The sequence below is a fragment of the Branchiostoma floridae genome, chromosome 3 (genome assembly GCF_000003815.2).
Source record: "Branchiostoma floridae strain S238N-H82 chromosome 3, Bfl_VNyyK, whole genome shotgun sequence".
Classification (NCBI taxonomy): domain Eukaryota; kingdom Metazoa; phylum Chordata; class Leptocardii; order Amphioxiformes; family Branchiostomatidae; genus Branchiostoma; species Branchiostoma floridae.
The window spans coordinates 13,488,190-13,506,259 of record NC_049981.1 but is presented as its reverse complement, the minus strand read 5'-3'; the positions used below and the strand labels follow the sequence as shown (position 1 = coordinate 13,506,259).

The following is an 18,070-nucleotide window of genomic DNA, read 5'->3' as shown; positions in this document are numbered from 1 at the left end:
CATCAGGTCAGGTCAATTGTCCACGTTTCTGTCCTTCTCCCTTACCTAACATTACTGGGTGTCGCCTGCAAAGTAATGATCAAAATAATTTGAATTTTGGTAAAGATTTATATAAGACGTTATACTTGACATCTATGCTTCGAAATCTGAGCTGTGCTTATTATTTCTCCGCAAAACCGAGGACTTATTGATAATCCCACGTACTTGTATAAAATCTTATATAAATGTGTACCAAAGTTCAAATTACTGTGATCATTGCGTTGCAGGCGACACCCAGTAACGTTAGGTAAGGGATAACGAAAAAAAAGTGGACAATCGATCTGAAACCTGAGGTGTGCGGGTCAAATTGTCTGATCACACTTCACCCTTCTTTTTCTCGCCACTTACCTTCTAATTTGCATAAAACGAATGCCTGGAAAGTAATGACTCCAATGATTTGTAATTTGGAGGATATTGATAAAAGGCTTCATACTATAAAGTTGTGCCTCAAAATTTGAGTTGTGCTTATTATTTCTGAGTTAGGCCGAGAACTTATTGATCACCCCTCGTACATGGGACACACGCGTCATAGAGACCAAAATGCCTTTAGCAAGGGCATTGTCCTTACGTTCAGCTGAACTTTCAGACCTTTGACTTTGACTGGCGTTTGTCTTAATCGTTGCCGTATGTTACTGTGGCCATGTCAAGTATCGAGATTTAAGCAAGATTGAAATGTAATCTTTCTTAAACGCTTCGTTTTGTGAAAAACACTGAGTCGACGATTTGTTCGTGTAACGTTATACGACAGAATAACTTTATTTGTACCTCTTCTGATAACGCCCTAAGCATGTGTTTGGCACATCGTTGTCCTGCAAATATCATTGAACTTTTTATCTGTCAAACGGAGCAACTGAACGGTCAGGAGCCACTGGACGCGACGCTAATATCGCTACAAAAATCTTACAATATTTGGACAGACGGGGAAGCCTTTATTTTGGACACAAGTATCAGTTATGTAAGCAACCGTGGCGACCTTGGGTCGGCTTCCAGGCCACTTAGCCGAGGTGTGTTTGCGATCCTCCGAACGGCGTTCACTCAAATATTGTCCATCTCCCTTCTGAAAGAAGCAAACATTCAATTAAAGAAAAAAATCTATTCTCACCAAATGACGTGCTGTTATATTATTAAAAGTTCAGACATGCATCAAGATTCACATCAATTCTTGTCTAGTATATAGGCTAACTAGCGAAGTAGTTTTGTGACGACATGATTTTGCAACTACGCTGCTAAACACGTGATGACTTAAAGATTGGTACACGTCATAGACTCCCTTTAAACTGTTTCTCGGGTCTGATCGGGTTCACAGAACGAGAAGTCATGGAGACGAGAACGGGCGAGCACGGGAACGGAGAGTTACCGAAGAGGTACGATCTCCTGCCGTCGGGAGACGAAGGTTCCCGAGAGGAGAGACTGTGCGGACTCCGAGGATGGAGGCCGTCTTGCCTCCAGCGGCTCGCCTCCGTCAGATGGTATCTCCTGTTCTTCTGCTTTCTCATGTTCTTCGAGGTAAGAATTTTTTTAGTATTCACTGTTTTGAGAACTAGTCAATGCAGAAAACTTTGACATAATAATAGCGTTTCCTTTTCTTTATACTGTTTTGTAAAAGTCTAAATGTCAATAATTAGGGTTTGGTAGCAAAGTTTGAAATTGTATGTTGACTGTGCCTCTGTCACTTCTACTGCATTTCATGTTGTTAACACAGAAACTTATTTCAACACATTTTAATAGATGTTAGAGGGATATTTCAGGAAGACTAAAGAATTAGATTGTGGTATTTATCCTTTCTTTAGGTCAAAAATTATTTCCTTGAAAAGGCGTGAGAACTACATTGACATGTGCCATGATAGCGATAGGCAGACACTTTGTCACCAACAAAAAGAAAATTCTCCATAACAATATATCATTATTTTCGTAATTGTGAAGTAAATGAAATAAACCAATGAGATACAATTATAGTTACATTATAAATACTTTTTCTGGGAGAATAATCATATCTACGGCATCACACACTCCATTGAGTCCTCAAAATATTGATTCACACTTTTGTTCCTTTGTTCATTTCTGTAGGGATTCGTGCAAAATGGTTACTTCAAAGGCGTGCTAACGTCAATAGAGAAGCAGTTTAAGCTGAACAGTTCGTCCACCGGTTCCCTGGCCAGCGGAGCGGAGTTCTCGGCGCTGTGTGTTGTCGCCTTCGTCAGCTATCTGGGCGGGAAAAGCCACCGTCCAGTCATCCTCGGCCTCGGCGCATGCTCCATGGGACTGGGCTCCTTCCTAATGGCCATGCCGCACTTCTTCATGGGAAAGTTAGTGTTTTATCAACCAATCACGTTAAGTCGCTTTGAACTGAGTGGAAAAGCATTAATATACTACATAAGAACAAATTTGACAAATCTTTTAACAATCTTTCAGCAGCGCTTAATGATTGAAGGGCTTACAAAGGTCTCTCATAAAAAATCCACCGCTGATCTCTCCACCACTTATCCGCTAGAGGTCCTCTTGAGCACTCAGGACAAGTAGACGTAAACATCCGAGGATCGATCGGGTCACGAAACTTTCGTGCATGATCATGCTAGTAATACACAAGCTTTCATCTAAATTCCTTTTCATATGGTCGATTTATGGGGATTGATGGTACTTCATTCTACATCATTATGACGTCACACAAGCTCCCTATGAAGTTACTTCAAATGTAAATGTAAACCGTAGCTGTCTGTTGTTTGTAGCTATGATTATGAAGCCCATTCCCTGGACAACACGACCAACACCTGCCATGTCGGTCACGCTGCTGAGGAGAATGACGTCTGCACGTCAGCACAGGAGTCTGCCGCTGGCGGTAAGGAATCTCTTTGATCGATTCGTTTTGCCTAGCATGCAAACAACTACAAATGTACAAGGCGTATAACTAATAATAGAAGTATATTTGTGTGCCTGAGGGCCTATTGCAGGTAAATGTACATGGTATAAACATAGTAGATATACAAGTGACAATGGATAGTTATGAACAATATTCTACTGTAATACTAGACTAGTGTTGCTATTTCTAGACAGGTTGGGTTTGACTTCTTTTTTGGAAGCAGAGGGAGACGAAAAGCCCCACCTTTTCTAAAATTTGTGGGTTCTGCGATTTCAAGAGAAAAGTGGTTTTCTGTTCGTCTGTCAATGTGGGTAAGTTCGGATAAGTCTTTGTGGCTTCTCTAAACAGAGTGATTCTTTCGGTTTCGTTGAATAAACATTTGGAAATAAAATGTAACATAACAAACTAATGAGCTTTGCAAAGGAACGACGTCGATTATATTCGTCGTAGGACGTCGTGAAATGTTGACGTCGTATGATTTGCAATCAGGCTATGATGAAACGTAACGCTGATAAGAATCCAAAGCAGCGTTTTCTGTAAAAAAAAAGGACCGACGAACTTTGTACGACATATACACAGCTATCCAAAACATGCCTCTATTTTGCGATAGTCCAAAGATCGTTCGATGGTTGTGACCCGGTCCTGAATACAATAAGCTATGTAACTGCCATTTTAACGGAACAGATAACATTTATATCAGGCAAGGCGCTTTTATCAGGGCACACACAAAAAAACACACTTCCTGTCACGTTCGACCAATTGCTTATGCTATGTGTCTGACCATTTCCACAATAATAGACTGGCCGGGCCGGGGATGGTATCAACTTTGGACGAATTTACACGAGGCAAAAAAATAACTTGTCCTGCGACGTTCAACGCGCGGCGCGTGTCCTAGGGCAAAACTGTGTTCTAGGAACGTCGCAGGACAAGTCATTTTTTGCCTCGTGTAACCTTTGACCAATTGCCTTCGTCGACATTATATTCCTACCTGCAGGCAGCTCATATTACGGTGTACTGATGCTAGGAGAGTTACTGATTGGAGCAGGCTCCACCCCGATGATGACTTTAGGCGTGGCTTATCTGGATGACCACGCCCCAAAGAACAGCGCGTCACTGTATATATGTAAGTATAAATCCAGCAAAGAATGTACATAGTTTATAGTCTCAGCCTATACCAGTTAGTTTCCTACAACTGTTTTCAAGTGTAGTTTATATCGGCACTGGTACAACGTGAAAATGTACAGAGTGGAAAAAACGAGTACAAAAATACATTGGATTATCATTAGTTGTCGAATAACATTTCATGGGTGAGGAAATAATCCTATGAAGCAGGCTGGACCAGAAGGTCGATCATCATTCATAAAAAAGAGCAATCCTGTTTGAAACAAGGTCAAACACCAACCTTCACATTTGTATTCCCAACCCTTATCCACATAACAAATATCATTAGAATCCATCCTGAGGTTCTAAAGTTATGTTGACCACAAATATCCGGAAAAACAAACAGGCAAACAAATACACGGACACGCCAAAAACAATACTTCCATTCTTCATGGAGGTAAGAACTCTAGTTCTGCATTGATATGTACGTAGAGCTTGCAATGACGGCTTACTGCCATGTACCTGCCCGTTGTCTCTGTAGCAATTTCCTGGTTCATGCTGGTTCTGTCTCCCGCCGCCGGCTTCATCGTCAGCGCCGTCATGGTCAACATGTTCGTGGACATAGGGAGGGTCGACGTGGATTTGGTCACCATCACACCATCGTAAGAATAGCTGTTAGAAAGGGTACTGTCGTATTCGGGTCGTCGTACGATTTTGGTGTCGTGAGATTTTCAACTTGTCTGTGAACCAACCTCCGACCAGGATCTACGACAGCCTTCTTTTCGGTACCAATACAGCTAAATTTTGCAGGACAAATGCACGACTTTCCGACGAATGGCTTAGTTTGCAGTCGTGCAACAATCGTGCGACGTTTGCTAAACGCTTGCTCGCTCACATTCGCCGTACAATAGATTTAAGACTATTCTTGCAACAGTCGTGAAGGTGTCGCAGAAAATTTAGCGCAGTATGATGAGGTAAAAGCCTGCGTAGATTCTTGTCGACTGTCTGTTCTGTAACAGTTTCGCTGATAGAATATCGTACAACGACTGTGAGCTCCAAACTGAATAGGAATATCTAGTTCACGTGTTATAAATCAGTGGCGTATAAATGGTACTAAGGTTCTATGTCATGGAAAGGCCGCTGAAACCTAACAAATACTGATCGCAGTTTCTTATTGGTCCATTGGCACACACTAAGGAGAAGACTAGACCCGGCATTTTGTGTTTTATCATTATCGTGCCGTCTGTAGAGACCCCCGGTGGATCGGGGCGTGGTGGCTTGGCCTCCTCATCGGCAGCTTCCTCCTCTTCCTCGTGGCCGTCCCTTTCTTCTTCTTCCCGAGGTCCTTACCGAAGCCCCACGAAGACACGAAGAACCCCGAACAAATGAAGATGGACACCATCAGAGAAGAAGATGAAGACGAAGAAGACGAAAAGGTAGAGGACATTATGCAGACAAAAACAGCGAAGGAAATCTTCTTTGGTGAGTTTTACGGACATTATATTCATATGTTATCTCTTGTGTGTGACCTGCCGTCTGAACTGTCATGCCAGTATAGCAAGTCGTATGGAATGCCACCGCATCACTATAAAAACAGTTTGGTTATAAATTCCGCCCATTGAGATTGTTGATCTAATTACTCTACACTCGAGACACCCCGTCTCTTTTGAGTATGTACATGACAGTTAAGGTAAACTATTAGTGGTCTCTCTATATGTTTAAATGGCGACCGCCTTTCTACATTACACGCAAGGCCCAGTAAACAAAACAAAACAAACCAAAACATTTACAAACATCTACTGAGCATTCCAGCAATGTTTGAACTGTTAAGTAGCCGACAAATAATATTGTAGGCTATGTACTGCGCAAGGTGGATGTTTACAAATCTAGTGCAAAACAACATTTCTTGCATGATACAGCATTTACCCTAGAAAGGTTATACTGCTCAAGCGCAATGAAAAATAAGATAGCGCAACATAGTAGACAGAAAAATGTGATACTTTATCCTCAGATGTTACAATCGAATGGGTAATCTTACTATCATAATAGCTCTTGAGAAAGATTATACTTGTGCTTGATTAATATTCTTCATGACGATGATGACGATGATGACGATTTACTATGATGAGTGTGATCATACCGATGATCATGGTGAAGATAATAATGGGGATGATAATAACGACGGCAATGATGATTATCATAATGAACATGGTGATGAGATTGATGACGATAATGATAATGATGATAATGATAATAATAATAATAATGATGATAATAATTGTGATGATGATAACATACTTCATTTTGGAACTAGAGGTAACTAGAGATATGACTATGTTTTGCATGTCTTTGCAGGGTTCTTCAAGGCTCTGAAGAGGATCTTGTTCAACCTTGTGTTCATCAGTGTCAATATCATGGGCATCTTCGAGATCAACATCACTCATGCTGTCATTGTTTTCCTTCCCAAGTACATGGAGCTCACCTTCAGTCTGTCCGCATCCCAGGCAAACTTCCTCGTCGGTAAGATGTGGTTCTGTGTCTGTATTTGTGTCTTTATGTATTGTGAGCTTGTGTGGTGTGGCCGCATGGTGGTTGTCCCGGAACCCAGAGGGTCAAATCCGCTGATATGTCACCAATCTTGTGCCCTTAGGAAACAATATGTCTCCTGTTCCCTTAGGAAAATCACTAAACTCATGTGAAAATGAGTACCTAGCTTTGGTTAGCCGCTAGCTTCGGGCGTTAAATGGAAGTCCCGTGATTGGAGATAACCACATTAAAAATTGTTGGAAAAAAAGCCATACTTATCGAAAATACTAGTAGTATGGTCCTTCTCGATGCGAGTGCACGTGGATAAACCTTACAGTCTGGTTTCCAGGTTGGTTATACTACACTGAATCACCTGTTTAACCTCATCATGCGCGGCGCGGCAACAGTTAGAGATTTTACACTGAACTACCTGTCACGCTTCACGATGATTGTGACTGACGAACGTGTAGGATGACAGCCAGCCAATCGGCAAGTTGCTTTCAAACCGCCCATTAGGTTTGCTATCTTCAAATGAAACAATGTCTCCCATAAGTGCGTTTGAGTTCCTTCTGTATTCAGTCCCCAACGCATGTATTCACTCCAGGTGTTGCGAGTATCCCAGGCGCTGCAATCGGCATCATCGGCGGCGGTTATCTAGTCAAGCGCTTCAAATGGGGCTTGCCGGGATGCATCAACTTCTGCTTCGGCACCCAGATCGTCTCCTTCGCCATGTTCTGTGTGCTGTACACGTTTCAGTGTCCCAACATGTACCTGGCAGGCGTAACTCTGCCGTATGTCAGGTAAAGTTGGCAAATATCACTTCAACAAGTTTAACAAAGGCAAAGAGAAAGCACTTTATAAGGACTTACGTTCAAAGTTGTTTTGTCTATTAAATGTCTTGGCTTAATTTCTTGTCCAGTTATCACTGCTGAAGTTTTTGATTCTACATCCACGTGAGTTACTCACAATTTTACTTTACATTTCGCACTCAAGCATATCATAGTCATTCTTGTGGTATAACCTTTGTCTTGAATGCTCTTTCAGTACTGTGGACAGCTACCATACCATTAAAGCTCCTTGATGATCAACATCACTAAAATAGATTTGTATCCTATTTCCGAACAGTTTCTATGGGTTCATTCCCGGACTGACTGACATGGCTCCTGGTCTCATGGCGGGAAATACGTCAAATATCACCATGACAACACTTCCGGCTGTACCCACACCGATTGCAACCTCACTCCTCAACTTGACCGACGGAAGAGCTGCTTACCTGTACAGTACTCCCCCTCTCCATCACGACATGGTTCACACCACGGCCTACACATCTACAGCCTCACCTGCCGGGAACGGCACGGGCATGATGATCCCGCCGTGGATGATCAACATCACGCTGCCGAACATGTGTAACGGGCACTGCGGCTGCCAGGAGACCACGTTTGAACCCGTGTGCGGCGCCGACTGGATCACATACTTCAGCCCGTGCTTCGCCAGCTGCACGGGAACGGTCATGTCGGCTGACGGGATAACTCCAACGGTTAGGTTGCGCTTGTTACTTCCTCGGCTTGTTTGTTGGTTTGTTTACTTGTCGTGGTGTGTGTGCAAGTTTGTTCCAACTGGCCATGGTCCAGCGTTGGTACAGGTGGCCGAAATTGAAATGGTATAACAAGTAAAAACATGTATGTGATAACGCTGGTTTAGCCCAGGGCCAAAGCTGTTGCCAGACTTGGCCCTCAGGAAGACATAAAAATGCATAGTTATATGCAGAACAGAACAAGCTACAACTTCATAAAGTGACTGAAACAAGAAATTAACAAAAGATGTATTGTACGGAGGTGTGAGAACTTCAATTTGTTGTAGCAAGATTTGTTGTAGCAAAAGCATTCAGTTTTGATTATGTTATGTTGCCATCAAACGTGTAGCTTCTTGAAATCTGTGTACTACCCATGGAAAACATTATGAAAGACCAAACGTTTATGCAATGTTACACTTTTAGTTAGTAACAATGTACATGTACATTTTCGCAGAACTACACTGGTTGTGCGTGCATCAAAGGTGGATTACACGCGACACCGGGAGTGTGCCCAACACCCTGCACAGCGAAGGCTATTCCGTTTGTCGTGTACATGTTCTTCCTTGCCATAGTCACCGCCATAGGACAGGCTCCGGCATTCATGGTGCTTATAAGGTAAACAACCTGTTTCTGAGAACGTTTGAACACATGAACACATATGCGCGCATTAATGAACACACACATACACGCATAGGAAAACAGACGTCGACATTCAACTGATCTGCAACCTATTGTCAAAACGTATGGTAATGTTAAGACAAGTGAAGAGCAATTTTGAATTTCTGTATTACAGAGTAGTTGACGTTGAGGACAAGCCGTTCGCCCTGGGTTTACAGTACCTTGCTACCAGGCTTTTTGGTGAGTATAACAAATAAATTGTCGAAACATATTTCCAATATTGCTGTTGTCATAAGCACGTAAGTACATATTGTAAATATCTTTAGAATTCATGTGTAATCTTTTTCTTTCCTTCCTTTTTGTTTATGCTGCGACTGGATGTTATTTATTTTGCCCTCTTAGTTATTTCTAAATGATATTATTTAAAAATACACTGTAAGTAGGGTGACAGAACGAAAGTAGGTAGATGGGGTCAATGAAAAGGCTAGCGTGCTGAAGTGATAGGAACTAGAGTTTAGAGGCGGTAGAATTAAATCATTAAATGAAAATAAACTATTAAATGAACATGATCACAGTCCAGGTCATTGGGTCAATGGAAGAGCGTACTCATTCTCAAGGGGAGGTATTGCTTTTGGAAATTGATCTGTGTCTGTGTTTTCGCATTTTCCATACAGTAGTGACAGAAAGTGGTCAATGGGCATATGTAATGTTAATCGAAACAGTATCTGTGTGCTTTAATTAATGAACTACGATTAAATAAGACAAACGGGAAACACGAAATGTTTCACTGAGGTCGCAAACCCTTGTTCCCATGTACAGCTTCTATCCCTGCTCCTATCTACTTTGGCGCCGCGATTGATACTTCCTGTATGATGTGGAGCACCGTCTGCGGCAAAAGGGGGTCCTGCTGGCTTTACGACAACGACTTATTGCGGAAGGTCAGTGTTTACGATGGAAGTTGCTATACTATTTTTTATACTGTTCACACGACATGTCGTTAGAAAAACTCTGTTATTGTCAGGACCATTGTACCAATAGTGTAAATTGATCCGTAATTGATTGACAGTTTGAACCAGTTTGAACCGGTCAGGACCAGTTAGAACCAGTTTGAACCGGTCAGAACAAGTTTGAACCGGTCACAACCAGTTGGAACCGGTTTGAACCGGTTAGAACCAGTTAGAACCGGTCAGAACCAGTTTGAACCGGTTAGAACCAGTTACAACCGGTCAGAACTAGTTTAAACCGGTTAGAACCAGTTAGAACCGGTCAGAACCAGTTAGAACCGTTTTGAACCAGTTAGAACCGGTCAGAACCAGTTTGAACCGGTTATAACCAGTTAGAACCGGTCAGAACCAGTTTGAACCGGTAAGAACCAGTTTGAACCGGTTTGAACCAGTTAGAACCAGTTTGAACCAGTTAGAACCGGTCAGAACCAGTTACAACCGGTCAGAACCAGTTAGACCCGTTTTGAACCAGTTAGAACCGGTCAGAACCAGTCTGAACCAGTTAGAACCGGTCAGAACCAGTTTGAACCGGTTAGAAGCAGTTTGAACCGGTCAGAACCAGTTACAACCGGTCAGAACCAGTTAAAACCGGTTTGAACCAGTTAGAACCGGTCAGAACCGGTTTGAACCAGTTAAAACCAGTTAAAACCAGTTTGAACCGGTCAGAACAAGTTTGAACCGGTCACAACCAGTTAGAAGCAGTTAGAACCAGTTAGAACCGGTCAGAACCAGTTGGAAACGGTTAAAACCAGTTAGAACCGGTCAGAACCAGTTACAACCGGTTTGAACCAGTTACAACCGGTCTGAACCGGTTAGAACCGGTTTGAACCAGTTAGAACCGGTTAGAACCGTTCAGAACCAGTTTGAACCGGTTTGAACCGGTTTGAACTGGTCAGAACCAGTTTGAACCGGTTAGAACAGTTAGAACCGGTCAGAACCAGTTACAACCGGTCAGAACCAGTTAGTACCGGTTTGAACCAGTTAGAACCGGTCAGAACCAGTTGGAACCGGTTAAAACCAGTTAGAACCGGTCAGAACCAGTTACAACCGGTCAGAGCCAGTTACAACCGGTTTGAACCAGTTAGAACCAGTTTAAACCGTCAGAACCAGTTTGAACCTGTCAGAACCAGTTCGAACCAGTCAGAACCGATTGAACCAGTTAGAACCGGTTTGAACCAGTTACAACCGGTCTGAACCGGTAAGAACCTGTTACAACCGGTCAGAACCAGTTAGAACCTGTCAGAACCGGTTTGAACCAGTTAGAACTAGTTAGAACCGGTCAGAACCAGTTTGAACCGGTTTGAACCGGTCAGAACCAGTTTGAACCGGTTAGAATCGGTTAGAACTAGGGGGGTCGATAAATGGCAAAGTCAAAATGTTTCGACACACACTTGAGAAATGGTTAATACAAGACTTTGGATACAAAAAGTAAAGTCTTATCTCAAAATCAACCCCCCATCCCACCCAAAAAACTAATTTGCTTTATATGAAATAGGGAACAGCCATATGATGGCAGTGAGGAACACTTGCCGTCATGTAACTGCTGAACGACGTGAGCTAGGACTACAAAACTTGTTCACTTCTCCTTAAAAATACTTGGTAACAAGTTAAAGATAATAAAATAAGTTTATGGCATTTTGTGTTGCCATGGCAACAGGTTGCTGACAGGCATAGTTTACAAAATTCTCTGATTCCGGCGTAAACATTAAGGTGTCATGATTTTCTTGGTAAACACTCTTGTTTCCAATAGCATTAACATCTTATAAAATATCATGTAGCATTAATGATTAAATATTCATAACCTATGCTAATTTGATAACGTAATTGGTCAAAATCCAAGATGGCAGCCCATGTCATAAGCGAAATGGTACAAACGCAAATCTTAAGCATTGGGGCAACTGTGTCAATTTGTTTTGACACACCTGTAGTATGGCACTGTTCTATCCGAATAAACCTTCCTCAATAACGTAAAATCTCAACAGGACAAGAACATTGGAAATGTACAAACATTTTCAAAGTAAGACCTTTCATCCACTGTTAGTAGTACACAACAAGAGTTTGGGCACACAAACGACAGTGAGAGTAGCCCACAAAAGGCAGTAACGGCAGGGATGTAATTTACATATATTTACATAATTAGCTATCTTACTAGCAGTTTTACTTTCAAGGTAAAAAGAAAACTTTTGATGCAAATAACATGTACACCTTTCCAGGAAAAGTTATATTCAGATTTTGGCTCAATGTGCAATTTGGGAGCAAAAATGTCGTTTGTGGCTGTTTTGAAAGCAGAAAAAGTAACTAAGACATAACATTTTACATGGAAAATAGATCTATTGTATACTGCTAGGAAAAGGTGTAGGCAATGGCAAAGACTTCTAGATTTAAAAGAATGACCACATGTAATGTGCCATATTTCACAAATGTGCATATTATGGGCACTACTGGTGTCAAATTTGAAATCTATCTTAGCTATCCTTTGAGAAACCTCATCTTGGATTGTCAAACTTAAATGTTTTAAGTTGCATTATTTTCGACATATAACCACAAAATACAATAAGAACGGACTACAAATATCCATAGGAATGTATTTAGTAAAAACTACAAAGTAGTGGCAAAATTCGAGTGATATGCGGATTCTATCCGAATAAACTTCCCTTAATAACGTAAAATCCCGACAGGACAAGAACAGTGTCATTCTATATGATACACATGTGAATAGTCTCTGTTTCATCCGTACAAATCTCTCTTCAGAACGGAAATCTTCGGCATTGGCGCGACTGTGTTAATTTGTTTTGACACAGCTGTAGTATGGCACTGTTCTATCCGCATAACCCTCCCTCAATAACGTAAAATCTCAACAGGACAAGAACAGTGTCATTCTATATGATACACATGTAGAAAGTGGCTGTTCCATCCGTATAAACCTCCCTTAAGACGGAATCTTCGGCATTGGCGCGACTGTGTCAATTTGTTTTGACACAGCTGTAGTATGGCACTGCTCTATCCGCATAAACCTCCCTCAATAATTACGTAAAATCTCGACAGGAAAATAACAGTGTAATACTATATGATACACATGTAGAAAGTTGCTGTTCCATTCGTACAAACCTCGCTTCAGAATGCAAATCTTCGGCATTGGCGCGACTGTTTCAATTTGTTTTGACACAGCTGCAGTATGGCACTGTTCTATCCGCATAAACCTCCCTCAACAATGTAAAATCTCGACAGGAAAATAACAGTTTAATACTATATGATACACATGTAGAAAGTTGCTGTTCCATCCGTATCAACCTCCCCTCAGAACGCAAATCTTCGGCATTGGCGCAACTGTGTCAATTTGTTTTGACACAGCTGTAGTATGGCACTGTTCAATCCGCATAAACCTCCCTCAATAACGTAAAATCTCGACAGGAAAATAACAGTGAAATACTATATGATACACATGTAGAAAGTTGCTGTTCCATCCGTCTCAACCTCCCTTCAGAACGCAAAGCTTCGGCATTGGCGCAACTGTGTCAATTTGTTTTGACACAGCTGTAGTATGGAACTGTTCTATCCGCATAAACCTCCCTCAATAACGTAAAATCTCGACAGGAAAATAACAGTGTCATTCTATATGATACACATGAAGAAAGTTGCTGTTCCATCCGTGCAAATCTCCCTTCAGAACGCAAATCTTTAGCATTGGGGCAACTGTGTCAATTTGTTTTGACACACCACTGTTCTATCCGAATAAACCTCCCTTAATAACGTAAAATCCCGACAGGACAAGAACAGTGTCATTCTATATGATACACATGTGAATAGTCTCTGTTTCATCCGTACAAACCTCTCTTCAGAACGGAAATCTTCGGCATTGGCGCGACTGTGTTAATTTGTTTTGACACAGCTGTAGTATGGCACTGTTCTATCCGCATAACCCTCCCTCAATAACGTAAAATCTCGACAGGAAAATAACAGTGTAATACTATATGATACACATGTAGAAAGTTGCTGTTCCATCCGTATCAACCTCCCTTCAGAACGCAAATCTTCGGCATTGGCGCAACTGTGTCAATTTGTTTTGACACAGCTGTAGTATGGCACTGTTCTATCCGCATAAACCTCCCTCAATAACGTAAAATCACGACAGGAAAATAACAGTGTAATACTATATGATACACATGTAGAAAGTTGCTGTTCCATCCGTATAAACCTCCCTTCAGAACGCAAATCTTCGGCATTGGCGCAACTGTGTCGATTTGTTTTGACACAGCTGTAGAATGGCACTGTTCTATCCGCATAAACCTCCCTCAATAACGTAAAATCTCGACAGGAAAATAACAGTGTCATTCTATATGATACACATGTGAACAGTCTCTGCTGCCAGTTAACGATCGATTTTTCTTTAAATGTCGATTTTTTTTAATGTGCTGGCGTGAAAAGAAATCCCACTGTCGATTTTAAAATCGGTCGGCCTTCTGGTAGGCAAAAGGTACTGCCAAAGTAGCATCCTTCGCAGACTTCTAGCGGGGCTTCTGGCGAGTCCCACTCGCGGGTGATAGTCCTCTCCAAGGTAAACCTCCGTCCCGGCATTATGGAGCCTTGGCCAACGTTGAAAATCGCGAACCAGCTCCCCCGCCCCACCCCCCATAAAATAAAAGGGTGCCCACTAGATGTAAGCGAAGTATACTACGACCAATGCTTGTCGACAATGTGACAGAAGTATTACGACAAAGGCATATTGCGGTAAAGCAGTGTTATTTTGTCTTTTTCAATACATCATATACTTTTAGTATATGGCCTAAAGTGCTCTATCACAGCAATTGTGTTTGATTGACACGTTATGTCATGATGGTTAATTGTGAATCACATATTTTCAGGCCTTCGTTGGTGTTGGAATAGGACTAAAGGCCGGCGCTCTTGTCTGGTCATTCGTGGCGTTCATGGCGGTCAGAAGACTGTCCAAGCGCGCGGAAGCGGAGGAGAAGGCGTCGCCGTCAAGACGTCTGGACAGCTTGACTCTAGGTGACGTCATCAAGGCGTCCCAGTTTTCATTGGACATGCTCGATGTCAATCTTAACTTCTCGGAGAAAGAGTTCATGGAAGCTAAAGAAACCATTCTGTAGATGTCTGTGCTAAATTAGTCTGCCAGTTATGTTTTCTTAGAATGGTGAAAAATCCTTACGAAAGACGTATTTCATACCAAATGCTTTTAGCTAATTCTTCAGTTAATTGCTTAACTATCATTCAAACATTAATGAATAGGTTCCCTTCTGACGTTCAAAGCAAAGTATTTTGATATCCATGAAATTGCATAGCAGTTTACTTGTTTTTTTCCAACGAGCGACAGATTTTTATGTTTTAGTTACAAAAGAATAAATACTTATTATTATAAAGAAATTTGCTACCTCAGGCCCAGTCCGAAATGGTATGATGTTGTCCAATCTATGTTCAACAGATTCATGGCTTTACAGCCCAATGATGTTTACAACGTTTGTACATACAGTATTTTCATTGATCCTTGTTGAGGTATCAGTCCTGCTTGGGCGTCTTGCTTGATATTTGTACAGTGCAATGATATGAAACAATTGGAAGCCTTGTTCTTCCAACGGATGTCCTTCTAAATAAAATGTTTCAGGAAAATTTTGATTATTTGTCATGCGTGATTTCTGTACCATTTGTGGCTCATGTGTAACGTTATCATTCATAAAATGTACTTGCTGTGGCCTTGGGCAGCGTTTGTGTGAAAGCTGTCCGTGTGTCTGTTGGCGAGTGAGCAGGAAAACTCAGGAACGGCTGGATGGATTGGTTCAATATTTGGTGTGTATGTAGAGTGTGGCAAATACTGTTGGATTTTACACCCCTAACTACTTTCCTAGGTGCTGCAGTGGAACGTCCGGTTTAGATATCTCGTGTTCTGGACAGCTTTTTGAGTGTACTCGGAAATAAGTGATATAGGTTTGAGGTTAGCCCTAGCGGCTAGTTCTGGAATTACAGGGGCTTGTCAAACATGCGTGCTCATAAATGCACTGTAATGGGCCAAGAACTTTTGTATCGAATAGCACTGTCTTAGTCGAGTACCCCTAACTTCCAGGAATTCCTGAAGGTTATTGTTAGTAGAATTTGGCAAAAATAGGGTATCCAATTGGCCAGGAGATTCATTCCACTGGAACAGTGTCATTACAAATATGGTATAACCAGCATACGTATTTAGTTTGGTAGAGTCTTAAGTCCCCTTTTCCTCTACAGACGCGTGTACTGATGCGTTACAAACCGTTGAACTCAGAAGACATTTTCGACAGTAACGTGTTATAGGATTGAAAACTACTAGTATTTTGAAACGGAATTGTATCCCAATGCATGAAACTTCCCTGCATATCATAAACTATAACGTGATAATAACGTGACTATAACGATAACGATGTCCTTTTTTTAATTTCCTTAGCTGTGCATCAAGTAAATACATTTATGTTATAGTCAACACCTCCTGAATCTAAGTTGTGGTATCAAAATTTCATACATAATAATATTATTAACTGGAAAATGTTGTACACATTCAAGCAGTAATTAAAACACGCAATGGTTACTCGGATATAACATATATGTCACAGGGGAGATTGGAATCCAGGGGAATTCGGAATTCTCTTAGAGTGATTGGAATTCCAATCAGTCCTAGGAGATTTCCGCCTTCCCCTGGATTCCAATCTCCCATGTATCTAAAAAAATGCTTATAGATAGAATACGCATTCAACGGTATGGGAACATATCACTGTCTCCAGAGATCAAGTTGGACTAGCACTCTTATATGTATAGTCAACTATATGTACCTTATACATCAACTGGCACACTTGCGTAACTACATGTAGATGCATGCATTTAATAATAAATCACAGGCAAATCTACCATCTAAACCTGTACAAAAAGAAAATCATTTTGACATCCATAAGTTTTCGTTTTAATTTAACCCTACTTAATTTTCGTTAATCCAATATGCCATGTTTTTGCACTAAATTTTGTCTCTATAGACCATATATACAGATCCAAATTGAACTTTACAAGTCGACATAAATACAACAAGCAAAAGAAGGAAAGCCAACCACAAAATGTCTTGCTGTATATGATTTGAGTTCCCACGACTTATATTACAGCAATAAAAACTTTAAACTCATAGGATCTATCAAAGTACGTCATGTACAGTACTCACTCAACATTTGTAGAAGTACTTCCATACAGGACGTTCCCTACTTCTGCAGTTTGGTTTTCAGTTCTAGTAATGTCACAAGTCAGGGTTATGTTGCCAGGTTGCTGTCCGTACAGGCTACTGCTCGTTTCTGATTGGTTGGCATCTCCATGAGAGTGCGCTGTTCTGACATTGTATTGACATGAGTCCGTTGTGTGGCTCTGGTCTGTATCTTGTTGATACAGTGTGTTTAAAGCTGCCATCTCATGAAACCTATTCTCGACATGAGTAGCAGGTTGTACAGATATTGCTTGTAGTGAAATTGTATTCACTATGTTTCTTGCAGTCCCATGCCCTGGGCTTTCGTCGAAGATAGGTGGAGGAGGAGGCTCTGCAGAAGCGTAAATGTGGTGGTTGACATCCTCGTATAGAGCAGCGTCCTCACAATGATCAGTTGGGTTACTGTCATCATGATGCACTTGCAAAGTAAGAAGCTCTGCAGAAGCGTAAAGGTGGTCCACATCCTCGTACAGACCTGCGTCATCATTCTGGTCTGCTGCGCCGTCGTCCGGATGATGATGGATCTGCACCTGCGTTGTCTGCACCACGTAAGGGTCCAAACTAACCTGTGCCTCTCCTGTGGTTGACTGGCTTTCTTGCAAAAGCGAACGTTGGAGAAGCAACGGGTTCGGGTTCGATTCTTCCACTTCTGTCGGTTCTGCTGAACCGGGCACGATGGGAGAAGCGATACGGACAGACACGGCTGGCGCCCCGGCCTGCCATGTTACAGTCCCGGTATGAGGTACTGGGGGGCTAGACATTGCACGATGTTTTCTCCAACAAAATATAGCCACGGGAAAGACCGCTATAGTGCTGACGGCTATAATAACTGTCCATACTTTGGGCCCATGTCCATTGTCCGTTTGTTGAGTCAAGTTAACACAGAACCTCTGATCCTGTGACCGACAACAAGACTGGTTCTTAGAAAATGGACAAGTATCGGTGTCATTGGTACCATTCAGTTTTTCTGTTGTGGGTGTTACTGTACCATTCAGTTTTTCCGAGGTGGGTGTTCTAGTCTGGTGTTGTTCCTTCTTTTTCGCACACAGTATGAGATCGTATTTCACTTTGATGTCACCTCTGTCTGCTACACAAGTGTACAAACCAGAGTCTCTGACACTAAATCTTCT

General features: G+C 41.7%; 1 protein-coding gene across 6 annotated transcripts in view; it reads left to right on the top strand.

Moving 5' to 3' along the window:
- The window catches only part of LOC118412282 (solute carrier organic anion transporter family member 4A1-like), a 25,788-nt gene extending 10,439 nt beyond the window's left edge, over positions 1–15,349 (top strand). For all 6 annotated transcript variants that reach the window (XM_035815048.1, XM_035815049.1, XM_035815047.1 and 3 more), the window contains 13 exons: positions 1,346–1,545; positions 2,107–2,345; positions 2,766–2,875; positions 3,891–4,019; positions 4,539–4,659; positions 5,247–5,479; positions 6,353–6,517; positions 7,128–7,323; positions 7,649–8,060; positions 8,551–8,711; positions 8,890–8,954; positions 9,534–9,652; positions 14,581–15,349. In XM_035815048.1, the coding sequence (XP_035670941.1) occupies positions 1,357–1,545; positions 2,107–2,345; positions 2,766–2,875; positions 3,891–4,019; positions 4,539–4,659; positions 5,247–5,479; positions 6,353–6,517; positions 7,128–7,323; positions 7,649–8,060; positions 8,551–8,711; positions 8,890–8,954; positions 9,534–9,652; positions 14,581–14,826 (2,385 nt within the window). In that variant the 5' untranslated portion in view covers positions 1,346–1,356 and the 3' untranslated portion in view covers positions 14,827–15,349. The remainder of the gene's footprint in view (positions 1–1,345; positions 1,546–2,106; positions 2,346–2,765; positions 2,876–3,890; positions 4,020–4,538; positions 4,660–5,246; positions 5,480–6,352; positions 6,518–7,127; positions 7,324–7,648; positions 8,061–8,550; positions 8,712–8,889; positions 8,955–9,533; positions 9,653–14,580) is intronic.
- The last annotated feature ends 2,721 nt before the right edge of the window (positions 15,350–18,070 follow it).